General features: G+C 56.4%; 1 protein-coding gene across 9 annotated transcripts in view; it reads left to right on the top strand.

Moving 5' to 3' along the window:
- Nucleotides 1-13,161, top strand: part of SLC6A6 (solute carrier family 6 member 6) — a 79,458-nt gene that overhangs the window by 44,832 nt on the left and 21,465 nt on the right. For all 9 annotated transcript variants that reach the window (XR_015552325.1, XM_004442940.3, XM_087431580.1 and 6 more), the window contains one exon: nt 8,119-8,251. Coding sequence is in view for 8 of the 9 variants with exons in the window: in XM_004442940.3 (XP_004442997.2) it covers nt 8,119-8,251 (133 nt within the window). In the remaining variant the exon portion in view is untranslated. The remainder of the gene's footprint in view (nt 1-8,118; nt 8,252-13,161) is intronic.

The raw sequence follows: 13,161 nt of genomic DNA, 5'->3' as shown, positions 1-13,161 counted from the left end.
AGTCTACAGACAAAGAAACGCAGGCACTTCATTCTTCACGTGAATGGAGCCCGAGACCACAGCCCTGTGTGTGCTCTGCTGTTGCTGGCACAGCCTGACCGCCCAGGGCCCACCCCACCCAGGATGCTGGCACTCAGCCAGCCACGCGGGCGCCGGCTGGGGCCCCGTTGCCTCAGGCATGGCTTGGCTGCCCGGATTCGAACCCTCACTGCCACTTCTAGCTCAGGCAGGTGGCTTCTCCTCTCTGGGCCTCGGCATCCTCGCCTGGACTTCAGAGCTGTTCTCCCAGGGTTGGAGGGCCGCCCGCATTGAACAAGACCATGCATGGCCAGCCCTGAGAACCTGCTGGATAGGTGGGGGCCGTTATTTATTTAATGTCCTCATAGTGGATAAAGCTGCCTCCAGAGGCATTTGGAACTCGAGTGACGTCACCTTCAGGGGGACTAAGAACGGCCCCTTCTCAAGTGCCCATGTGGCCCCCCTGTTGCAGAGGGGCTGTCCTCTTTGCTCGTCTCCCTGCTCTCTGAGGGCCGAGGGCTCTTGAGAAGGAGCTCAGGTGAGCGATGAGGTCCTCAGGGTGTTCAGTCCTCCCCCGTGCCTTCTCCCCTCCCTGTCCCCCAGACAGGGGTCTCCTGGGGGGTTCTAGGGCCCTGCCTTCCAGAACCCCCATTCTGAGTGCCCCAGCTCCCTTTCCTGGCCTGGGAGACATTAAGACAGTGTTTATCTTCAGAAATGTCCTGGTCCTGCGGCACCTTCCCAAGCCCCACACGATCCAGATGGACCCGCTCAGTCCAGAGAGTGCTGGCCGCTGGCCTGATGCTCACCTCCCACCCTAGCCTTCACACTCCCTTCCCCTAGCTTCTAGCAGAGCTTTGTGAGTCCATCCAAACACCCACAAATAATCTCTTTCTAGAACCCTGGGGAGGACTGGGGTCCCAGAGGAGGAGCCTGGAAAGCAGGCATAGGCGAGAAGACCAGGCCTGCCACATGTGTGTGAGCAGAGAGGCCGAGGCCAGCGAGCTAGGCCAGGGGCTTCGGCTCAGTGCAGCACTGAGCCAGGCACCATGGTGAGAAGGGGCCACCTCCTGCCTTCTGGAGGCTTCCCTTCTCTTGGGCATGAAAGAGGGGAAAGGAGAGAGAACTAATGTGGAATAATGGACTCCCATAAGCGTTGTGCCAGGGACCTGCCCCTGTCTTTTCATTTCATCTTTGCATCCCTTTAAATAGGGACAACATCTAGGAATCATCCCAACTCCTTTCTACCCCAAATCCCACATGCAGTCCACAGGTCCTTTTGGCTCTCTCTCTCAAGTATATCCAGAGTTGACCACCCTCCGTACTTGCACTGTACCCCCCCTACCCCGTAGGACCCCAGCATCAGTTTCCCAGACCCCAGCCCTGGCCTTTCACTGCTCTCCCTGCCTTGGCTTGCATCTCTGCAGTCAGGTATGAATCCCAACATGTCATTTCTCACCTCAGAACCCTCTCGTGGCTTTTCCCTTACTGTGACCTCACCCAGCCAGACGATTAAGCCTTTCAGCCCAGTGAGTGCGTGCTCACTGAGTGCTGCTGCTGCTGCTTGTTCATTCCTTGTCTGCATCCACTTGGCTGTGTAGCCTGGAGCAGCAAGTCAGTACCCCTCTCTGGCCTCTCTTCCCATCTGCAAATGGAGGGGCCATATGAGCTGGGCTTTGAGGGATGTGTAGGTGCTCACTAGGCTGAAAAGGAGAGAGAAAAGACATTCTCAGCAGATGGAACAGCCCCTGCAGAGGCATAGCATTCTGAAAGCACGTGAGCATTTGGAAACAGCAAGTTAGTTGTTGGTTTGGCTAGAGCACAGGACACATGGGGCCGCGGAGAAGGATTGAGGCCTCAAATGTCAGGCTGATAAGTTTGTGCTTTGTTCTCTAGGAGGGGGAACCATAGAAGGCATAGAGAAGGGGAGTGATGTGATTGAGTTTGTTTTCTGGACATTGTTCAAGGAACACGCTGGTGGGAGAGGCTGGGACATGTATTAAGCACTGACTGTATAGAGGGCCTCAGAGGGCTCAGCCATCAGTGGGTTTGGGTTTCCTTTGGGGTGAAACTTAGCTTACATAATTTCCCCTGAAAATAGCCAGCAGCCCCGCAGGGACTTGCTCCAGGGTTTCCACTGAGAGAGGCTCGCTAGGATGTTACGGAGGTGTCACTGGCGGGTGCCTGGTTGGGCTGCAGAGCCGTGAGGAGCCTCTCAGAGGCTGGTCTCCATGCCTCTCGGGCCAGAGCCCGGCCCCGCGTTGTTTCCCATCACCTCTTCTACTTGCAGATGTGGGTCAGCGCTCCCTGGGAGACAAAGCTCCAGGGGGAGCGAAGACTTCTTCCTGGCCCATGACGGGGAAGGGCCTTATGGAACATCCCTGCCAGGCCCTTCCCCTCTCCAGTTTTACGAGAGGAGGCAGAGAGCAGTGGGTTATGCTCCTGTCCCCTAGGGCGGGGAGACTGACTCTGGCTCCCACGAGTCCAGCTGATGGCCTTGGGGCAGTCACCTCACCTCTCAGACCTGGAGAGAGTGTGGTCCCGACTCCTCACAGCTGGCTGCAGTGTGAAAGAGCTAAAACGAATGATGTGCTGGGCACAGGGCCTCTGGGCGTGACTTTCAGTAGGACACTGAGGACCAAAGAGGTTAAGTGACTTGCCCAAGGTTGCATAGGCAGCTAGACGTAGCAGAGTTTGCAGCCCTGACCTCTGACACTGGGTGCCACCTCCACTGTCTGTGTCCCCACCAGCCGTAAGTCCAGGGCAAGTCCACAGTCACAGGTAACATTGTACTCTGTGTGTGCGACCACTCTCAGGTTACGTGTGGGGTCTTCTCTTGGCCTGGACCTCCCATGCCCACCCCATCTGCAAGGCTAAAGCTCCATTCTCAGCAGGAACCCGTGAGACACCCTTTTCCAGATCCCTGTGAAAGCCACCTGGGCCCCAGGGACAGTCATTTCACACTGGCTTTATAATTTAGCTCTGAATCACTCTGTGATGGGGAAGCAGAGCTTCTGCCCCCGGTCCGCCTCATCCCATTCGTCCCTGTTCTGGGGTCACCTCTGTCCCGAGGGTCTTGCTTCACCCCTGGCCCTGGAAGACAGGTGGGGCCAGATCTGGCCAAATGCCCTCCATCAGGCTGGAGCCATGCCTTCCTCCATTTCTCCCAGAGCCCCTGGGAGCTCGGCACGTATCATTAGGCTTTATTAGAATCAAAGAAATGAGTCATATTTGCAAACAAGCCCTGCTCAGCCAATCTTCCCCTGCAGCTGTCGGAAGGGGGAGGCGGTGGAGAGAGCCGGGGCGGCCCCATGCTCGGGGCAGACGGGCTCTTTTATAATTGTTGCCTCCGCCAGTCTCCAGGGAAGAGCCATCGCCAATAAATGGCTGGCCGGCAGTCAAAAGGAAACGATTTGGCCCACTCGGAGGACGTATTTACATCTCTGAGTGCCGGCTGGACGGCAGCGGGGCAGGCGACTCAAAACAGACGTCCAGGCAATTCTTTTTTGGATCCCACCCTGGAATGAATCATTACTATTCTTGGACAAGAATGCAGCTCACCTCTGGGTCTCCTCTCTCTATATGAGGGATACAGGGAAGCCTGGGGTGCTGGGGCCCTCGCGAAGGGCAGCGTAGGACCCGGCACACAAGTGGCTGGTCCCCAGGGTGCCATCAGAACAAAGGAACTAGGACCGGGGTTGATTTTTATCTGGGTAATTTGAGGTGAATTCCTGAACCCCTCTGAGCCTGCTTCCTCATCCACCAAATGAGTCTAATTAATTTACTCAACTGCTGTCTGTTGAACACCTACTGTATGCCAGGCCCCGTTCTGGATCCAACAGTGAACAGGACAGACACAGGCCCTGCCTGCATGGAGACGGCATTCTAGTAAGACAGACAGACATTAAGCAGGTAACACAAATAAAATTGTAATATAAAAGCAATGATAAGTGATGAAAAATAAAGCCAGGGCAGGGGAAGGAGAGTGACCAGGGCTGCTTTTTACGGAGGGTGGCCAGGAAGGGCTGCCCTGGTGAAGTGACATTTGAACAGAGATCTGAAAGGGTGGGGGTGGCATGTCACGTGACGAGTGGCCAAGGGAACAGCGGGTTTAAAGGTTCTGAGGCAGGAGCATGCTCGACCTATTCAGGGAACATACCAGAAGCCAGTGTGGCTAAAGGACGAAGTGAAGGGGCCTTATGGGGGAAGGGGTTTGAGATGGGACCACCGTCCATACAGCTTGTCCTGGACACGTCTGGTTTACCACACCTGTGGTCCCAGCACCATTATTAATAGGCACCACCCTCACCCTTTAAGATGTCTGGGTCTGAATAATAGAGTATTGGTCATCCTGTTCAGGGAGGCAAAAAAGGAATGGGGCAGGTCGGGAGGGCCTCTTTGGCCAGGTAGGTGGGAGCCATGGGAAGATGTGGAACAGAGGAGGGGCATGACCTGACTTGGGTATTGATAGATTCTCTCCTGCTGAGAACAGACTGGGTAGGGGGTGAGTGGAGCCAGGAACGCCAGTGAGGAGGCGGCTGAAATAGCCCTGGGGAGCCACAGGGCCCGGACAGGGGTGGGCGCAGTGTAGGTGAGATGTGGCCAGATTTGGGGTAACTTGTGCAGTCTCCTGGGGTGACTAGGAGGCACCAGTGAGGGGCAGTGCACCATGATAGTCCCTCTGGGGCACCGCACCCTACAGTTTACTGAGCACTCCCACGCACCACACGGGGAAGGCCCACAGATCATGGCTGCTGCTTTGTGGCTGAGGCCATGAGAGTCTGGCAGGGAGGGGCCTTGTGGGGCCCCTTCAAAAAGGAATTCAGACGGCCCCACACGCTCTCCAGCGTCCACGGCTACCCCTGAGATATCGTTGGAAAGGGTATCGGTCACTTTGGCCTGGAACCCACGTTGGGCTCTGTTATGACAGCCCTTGATTGATGAGACGTTCATTCTATTTCTAGAATGTCTGCGTGGCCCATTGTAAACATTTTTAAGAATTTAAAAGAATTTTTATAAAGGTGATATAGGCACATTAAAAACATTTGAATAGTAAAAAAATACGTTCAACGCCAAGTGAGTCCCCCTCCCCACATCCCCACCACCCTGCAGACAGCGACTGCAGCTGGCATCTTGTGTGTCCTGCCAGAAATAGTGTGCGCGTACTCAAGCCCAAATGCGCGTCCCCCTCCCTCTGTACACGAGAGGGAGCGTGCCACACACAGTGCTTCACCTCGCTTTGTTCATTTATGTCTTCTTCAGGAAATAGCTGCTTATCAGCGCACAGGGAGCCTTCCTGCTGTCTTACGGGCTGCGTAGCGTTCGGCCGTGTGTCTTCTCTTTGCCTGCTGGGCCCCTGTTCACGGCCATTTGGGTGGTTTCCAGTCTTGTGCTCCTACTTACAGCGCTGTGATGAATAGCTCGGGCCGGACCCCATCTTTGACAACACGTGCAAATGTAATTGTAGGAGAGGGTCTCAGGAATGGAATTGCTGGGCCACAGAAACGTGCCTTTGGTCACGTGCCTCTGGTCAGCTGCCAGAGCAAGCCAGCGCGGCAGCCTCCTGCCCAGAGTGGGCACCGCTGGTTTGCCCAGCACGGTGGTGAGAGGAGGCAGAAAGGGTGTCAGTGAGCTGACTGCGGGCTCAGTGTGGTCAGACTCTGGGCTCTGGGGTTTAAGCTTCTCGGCCAACTTGCCCTTAAGGAGAGAAGAAAAGGCCATCTTATGACTGGGCTCCTCCTCAGCGTTAGCCTAGCGCCTACTGTGTGCCTGCCTGTGAGATCCTTGTCCTTGGATGTCTAGAGTCTGGTAGGCAAGACAGACCCTTCACCCGAGGGTGGCATCCAGTGTGAGAGGACAGATGGGGACTCTACAGTCTGTGGAGCATCAGGGAAGGCTGCTCCGGAAGCACGAGGAGGGTGTGCGTGGCAGTGGAGAGGGTATAAAGGTGGCAGTGCAGAAGTGCTCCCGCCAACGCTGCCCATTCCTGGGGAAGCCTTGGCCGCTGCCCAGCGTGCCCCGGGCCTTCACCGAAGGCGCCGAGCTCTGGAGGCTGCACGGGGAAGGGCTTTCTGTTCTAAAGCTGCTGCAGCTGCAGATGCGTGGGCTTGGCAGGGCCCCAGGCAGGATATGCTTGGCTGATGGCTGGCTCGTGGGGATGCCCCCTTGCCCCAAGGCTCCAGGTGACCCCAGATTCTTTTTAAAATTTAGGCTTCAGTTACTCTGTTAATCAGAGGGGCAGTGTGCTAGAGTCGAGAGAGCACTGGCTTTTGGAGTCAGACAGGCCTGGGTGTAGGGTGGCAGCTCTGTGTGTCTGTGGGCAATTAGATCCTCCAAGCCTTGGTTTTCCCCATCTGTAAGATGGGCCAAATGACCTCTAGTCCTTGGATCAGATGACATGAATTGAAAAGCCCTCGTTGATGTTATCCTGAGCACACCCTGTCCTAGGTGCCAGGGTGGAGCCCGTTGATGTCGCAATGAAAGGACAAGGGGAAGCTGCCCCTCCTTAAGGTTTGTGAGTGGAAATAGTTTATGAATTGGTCCACAGTGACATGCGAGCCTACCGTTCACCCCCGTTGAGTCCTTTCATTCATTCACTCAGCAAGTATTTATTGAGGCCCTGCTGTGACCCACATGCTATTCTAGGTGCTGGGAGCACAGGAGTGAACCTCAGCAAGGCCTTGCAGGAATGCCAGTTGAGGTGGGAATCTTGGATTCATTCAGGGTTCTCCTGTTGAGGCTTCTCTGAAAAAAAGGAAAAGCCACGGCAGTGTCCTGGCCCAGTGGGCATCCCAAGAGCCGGAGCCCTGACTGTGGGGTCATCCCCGAGACTGGCTGAACTGGGGTGGTTTTCCCGGGCAGTATCCAGGGCAGGAGCTGTGATTCGTGTTTTAGAGACGTGGAACCTGAGGCACAAAGTCACCGTCCCCTCTCTGCCTCTCCCGCTCAAGACTGTGGCCTTCAGACAGGGAGCTGACTGTGGTTAGAAGGAAACCAGCTTCTTTCGGGGGAGCACGAGCCCCCGCCTCCTGTAACTTCGGGGGGCAGGTAACCTTGGTGGACGGTGGACAGGGCAATGTCCTTGTGCTCGGCCTGGTGTCCTCGGTCACTGTCGTAGCAGTCGAAGCTCTGGGACAATGGGGACAGTTTCTGGGCATTGTGTTTCGTGATGTCCTCGGCCGTCGGCACCCTGTGCTGCCCTGGCTTCAGGTGGCATCTCCCCTCGGGGACGTGTCTGTGGGGAGTGCTCGTGTGCCTCTTCCGCCGGGCAGGACGGCCCCGGGCTCTGCTGTGTGAGGCAGGACAGGTGGGCGGTCGCCCTGATTGTCCTTCATGCCATCTACCCACCGCCCTCTGACCTTCACAACCTGGCGGGGCGAGGGAGAAGAAACCAGCGCTGCTCTGGTGTCTCAACGCCACGACAGGGACAACTGCTAAGGCTTGTCGAGTGCCGCTGCAGCCCAGACCCGCCCTGTAGTTCGTATTTCATGTGGCTTTTCTTCAGCCACATCCCTGTGAAGGGGTGGGTGGGTGTTCTACAGCCACAGACAGAGCAGACACTGTGCCCTCTGAGGCTTACAGTTTAGTGAGAGGTCCAGGTGAGAAACAGGGGTGGATAAAATAAAAGAGGGATGGGCCAGAGAACACTGAGGGAGGGTAGTTATTCCCACTTCATGGATGAGGAGGCTGAGGTCGGGGAGGCTGGGTAATGAGCCCAAAGTCAGTGGTTATGGGGTGGAGCTGAGTGTGAACCAGTGTTGGGCTCACCGTGGGCACTGGAGGGTATGCTGAGAATCCATCACCTGGGAATCAGTACCCATTTTACAGATGAGGAAACTGAGGCTTCCACCAGGCCAGGCTGGGTTGAACCCAGGTTTGCCTGACTTAGGAGTCTGAATCCATGCCCTTGTTGACCTCCCCACAACTCTGTGACACTTGTGTTAACTGTTTCCCAAGACCAATGGGGATTCTAGAGCTCGGAGAGGTGAGGTGACTTGTGCACACCTGAGCCAGGACTTGAACCCCAGCCCGTTGGGGTCCAGGCCTCGGCTCCCTCTGCTCCAGGGCTGGGCCCCGACTGACTTGCGGCTCTGTTTACTTAAGGCGCAACGTGCTCAGCTTGTCCTCTGGAATCGACCACCCGGGCTCTCTGAAGTGGGACCTTGCTCTCTGCCTTCTCTTCGTCTGGCTCATCTGTTTCTTCTGCATCTGGAAGGGCGTCAAGTCCACGGGGAAAGTGAGTTGTGCTTCTGTCCTTCCCCAGCCTAGTGGAGGTTGGTCCTCAGCAGAGACTCGCCCGCCCCCACAGGTCTTCCTGCTGGAAACTGGCCCCAACCTGGGCGGGAGAGTGTGCCGATGGACCAGTCCTCCAGGAGCAACTAAAGCCCTAGGTTGTAGCATTTGCCTGTTTCGTGGTCTGCATACTCCCACCATGACTGATTCCAGGTTACTGATGATTTAACAGCGGGTTCACAAAATTCCTGAAAATCGAACAGTTGGCTCTCTGGAGCCTGCAGAAACTCCCGCAGGCCACTGGTTCCCAGAGCAGGAGTTGGCAGTAGTGCAGATGTTAGCAGATAACTGATGTGAGGTTGTAACTGATGAAGCAGCTGGGAGCAAGGTTAGCCAGCAACCGTGTTGTTAACTACCCGCTTTGCTGAGTGTGCTCTGACCAGCAGCCTCGGCGTCCCCTGGGAGCTGGTTAGAAACGCAGACCCGCGGGCCGGCCACAGCCTGCAGAGTCAGCATCTGCGTTTGAGCCGTCTCCCCAGAGACTCCACACGCACAGGGAGCTTTGAGAGGGGGACGTGGATTTTTGCAGCTATGTCAGATTAACTGAATTATCTTACAGCTGACATTTCAGCTGGTAATTAGGATGTTGGTTATTAAGAAAAGCTTTCACTGAGGAAGTCATTCGCTCATAACCAAGGTGTTAGTTGTTAACCAAAGGGTTAGCCATAACTGAAATATTTGCTCTGATTAATATGTTACAAGAAGGCTAGGATGTTAGCTATTAACAAAGGTAGTAGCTGATAATTAAAATGTTAGCTTATAATTAAGGTGTTGGGTGTAACTGATATATTGGCAATAAGGAAAATGTTAGCCTGTAACTAACTAGTGTCTGTGAACAGTTAGAGGCGAACATTTACCTGATAACTGACACTGGCTGGTATCGTGGTCATTCTGATGACGAAGGTCAGTGCAGAGGGTCTGGTGAGGGGTGTGAGCCTGACCCCATGGCAGTAAGCTGTGGAGGTGACCCGTCTTTGCATGTTCCTGTCTGTCGTTGCCTCCTGTCATTTGCATCTTGATAGGGGGAAAATCTCTTTAAGATCAAAGAGCCCCCAAGGGTCAAAAGAGTGTGTCAAGGTGGCCTTTGAGGTCCAGCAAGGGGCAGTGGGTGGAGTCGTTTGGAAAAGGGGCCTTTGCAGCACTGGCCACAGGCTTGAGTATAGAACTAAGGACCATGTTCTCCCGGATGAAGAGCCCCTTGGCGAAATTGTGAGTCGCTGCAGGCACCTGCTTGGCCAGGTCTGGGACCCCAGGGTGGCAGAGGCAGATGGGGAACCATCCCGGAGTGGGGCCTGCACCCCCCGTGCCCTCTGCCTGTTTCTCAGGAAAGAGCCACCTTGCGATCCTAAAACCCAGTCTGGAAAGGAAGCAGGCCAGGCTTCAGAGGCTTCCACAGCCCCCAGCTAACCTCGCCCCCACGGGGGCGGGCGGGAAGAGGGAGCGTAGGTCCTTCTGGCCACTCCGTGCAGCCCTCCTTCACCTGTGTTATCCCCTTTCCTCCTCCAGCTTGTGAGTGAGCAAACCGGTTCATTACCTTTCCTTACACCATGAGGGCACTGAGCTGGGAGGGGTTAAGGGACTTGTCTGAGGTCACTCCCTCACCTCTGAGCCTCAGTTTGCTCATCTGGAAAATGGGTGGTGGTGGGCCTCACAACCAGGTGTGCTGGGCCCCCAGTGCAGTGCTTGGCACAGACCGTGCCGTGGACGCCTGTCCCTCCCTGCTGCCTCCAATCCCCACGGGGAGGGGAATCTATCAGGAAGTTTCTGCAGTACTGGTCCTGAGCATGGCTGGAGCCGTAGTCACTCACTTACGCGCTCATGTGTTCTGAGCCTCTCCTGTCTGCCGGGTGCTGTTGTAGGAATGGAGCCGGGGCACGTGCAGGGGCCAGCAGAACAGACGGAGTTCCCTGTGGTCCAGGAGCTGAAAAGTTGGTTGTAACAAGGTGAATGTAGAATGTACAGGAGGCAGATGGTGAGCTATGGAGCTCGTATAGGAGCTGTGGGGGAGAATAACGGGTGAAGGAGGATAGGGAGTGGTGGGGTACAGTTTTCAATAGGATGGCCAGGCAAGGCTCACCGAGCTGACTGCAGGGCAGAGATCTGAAGGAAGTGAGGGGGTGAGCCATGTGGATATCTGGAGGAGAAAAAAAATTCCAGGGAGAGAGAACTACTGGTGCAAAGGCCCTGAGGTGCATGTGACCCAGACCCTTGCAGAGCCCTCAGTCTGATGGAGGAGGCTGATGTCTACCAGGGACAGTGAGCAATGTTTGAGACACAGTGGAGTGGCCAGGAGAAGAGAATCAAAGCAAGTAGAGGTGCCAGGCTGTGACTGTGGCGGTGAAGACGTGACTCACCAGAGGTCCCCCTGCCCCACCCTAGAGACAACCTCCTCCTCAGGCAGCTCCAGGCCCCTGAGGGGCGGGCGTGGTTCCCAGAACAATAGCAGGGCCTGGGCCAGCCCAGAGAAGCCAAGACAAACACAGGCTCTGTGGACTTCCTCGAGCGCGACTGCGGCTGGCGGTGGCTTCCAGCCCTGGCCACAGACCAGGTTCACGGCCACCGTGGGGGCTGAGCCTCTCCCGGCCATGCCCTGCTCCCGTAGCTGACACTGCTCCAGCAGGGGGATGGAGGGCAGGCCCGGGTCTGGGAGGCTCAGGACCCGACTTCAAGTCACTTTGCCTCTCTGAATCTCAGTTCCCTTTTTTCTAATTTTCAGCACTCCAAAGATCTGAAACTTGGCCCAGAATATGTTGCAGCTTAACTCATTCAAGAAAGAGCGATCATGGCAGCAAACACTGTAGCACGTGTCTGCCAGGCACTGTTCTTAGTGCTGTTTATTGGCTCATTTAATTCTCATAATGTTCTGTGGTACATGCGGTTGTTAGTCTCATCTTATAGTGGGGAAACTGAGGTCCAGAGAGGTTAATTAACTTGCCCAAGGTCACACAGCTCATTGGTGGCCAAGTTGGGATTTGAACCTGGACAGCCCAGCACCCGTCCTTGGTGCCCTATGCTCTTCCCCTCCTAACCGTACCCTGCTCTCTGCCCTCATCCCTGTGTTAGCCTGATGATGCAGTAGGGCATGAGGCAGGCAGGTCCCTGCTCTCACCACATGTGAGGTCCAGGAAGGTGACAGAAGCCCAGACCCTCACACAGGAAGGACGGCCCTGTGGACCCAGAGCGGGAGTCCGGTCCCTGCTGAGCGCAGACGTGTCCCGAGGCAGGGCCTCCCCACCGCCAGCCTCCAGGGCACCTCTTCTCATCCAGGGCTTAGGAACAGAGCAGAGGTGGCAGCCAGAGCCAGACTTGGTCTGGATCTCAGCTCTGCTCCCACAAGCCGCGTGACTTTGGGCAAGTCCCTTTTCCTCTCTGAGCCTCGGTTTCCCCTTGTGTGAAGTGAGTTAGCGATGCCCTCTGCACACACACGCAGGGGTGCTTTGAGGACCTTAGGGCCTTCCCGGGCGCTGGGCACAGACCCACAGCCCCACCTCTCGGAGCAACCGTCTCTGGGATGAATGACCCCTGCTGCCCAGACCAGCCCAGCTGCCTCCCGCCTCTGGCTGTCCCTAGGGAATGAGGAAGAGTTGACTTGCAAGTTTCCAGGGCAATTAGGCCACAGCACTTTTGGGTTAAGGGCTCAGAGGAGCCACGGAGTTTCACCAGCAGGAGTGGAAAAATACCACATCCCGTGGCAAGGCCCACGGGGCCACTGCCAGAGGCCCACGGAGGCGCTGGCACCAGCCTTTCCCGTGAGGGTCCCCGGGGGAGTCATGGGAAGATTGAGAGAATGGCTCTCAGGGGCTCATCCTCAGAGTGGCAAATTCTCCAAAACAAGAGTGGCTTTCCAAAGAGGTGGCTGAGGTGGTGTGACCAGGAGGGGCTGTGACCAGGCAGGGCTGTCCTACTCGGGATTTGAGGAGGAACGACAGTAACACACACACACACACAGACAAAAGACACAGGACCCGGGAGCCAGCTGGCCTAGATCAAGTCCCACCTCTGCCACCTGCTAGCTCTGTGATCCCAGGCAGGTCCATCACCTCTCTGGACCTCAGTTTCCTCATTTAGAAAATGCAGTTAATAATAATACCTACCTCTTGAAGTTGTTGTGAGGATTAAATGAGTTAGTGCACATAAAGCTCTTAGCATAGCGCCTGGCACATGGTAAGCGCTACATAAGTATTTGTTAAATAAATTAAATATGTGGAAATGAGGGAAGCCACCCCCATCCCTGGGTGGTGTCCTGTGTCCCTGACACAAAGCCCTCTGGCCACAGTCTGGTTGCCCGCCCAGCCCAGCGGGGCCCAGCCGGCTTTGAAGTGGCAGCCCTCTGGGGCCGGCCTGCTGTCAGCAGCCATTGTTCAGCAGCCTGGGTGTGGCCCAGAGGGCCCAGAGGTGGGGACTGGTGGGGGGCCCTGTCCGCAGGAAGGGAGGAGCAGCCTGGGGGCTCGCTGGGCTCTTCATTCACCCCTTCTGTGGCTTCCTGACCCACCCCACCCTCCACATCGTCTGTCTCTTGTCCTCGGGAAACTGTGAGGTTCTCAGCCTGGGGAGGAGAAGGTGAGGGTGGCTGGGGAGACTGAGGCCCAGAAGGGGGGAGGGTGTCCAGGGAGGGTGCGCAGAGGCGGGAGGAAGGCCTACCCGCGTAGCCAGTGGGACCCTCGGGAGGGTCCTCACTGCTGGGGTCTCTGGAGGACTCGTTGTGTGCCGGGGGGCGTGCGGGGGCCGCTCTCGTTTGCCTCCTACGGTTGGAAGCTGAGGCCAAGCCACCCCGCTGGGAGGTGGCAGAGGCCGATACGAGCCCCAGTCTGGACAGCCCCCAGCTGACCCTCTGGGCCACTCCACCCTGTCCCC

This window comes from Ceratotherium simum, chromosome 5 (genome assembly GCF_057802395.1).
Source record: "Ceratotherium simum simum isolate JZ-2026a chromosome 5, ASM5780239v1, whole genome shotgun sequence".
Lineage (NCBI taxonomy): Eukaryota > Metazoa > Chordata > Mammalia > Perissodactyla > Rhinocerotidae > Ceratotherium > Ceratotherium simum.
Note: the sequence above shows the minus strand (reverse complement) of the source record. Positions and strands in the feature narration are given on the sequence as shown.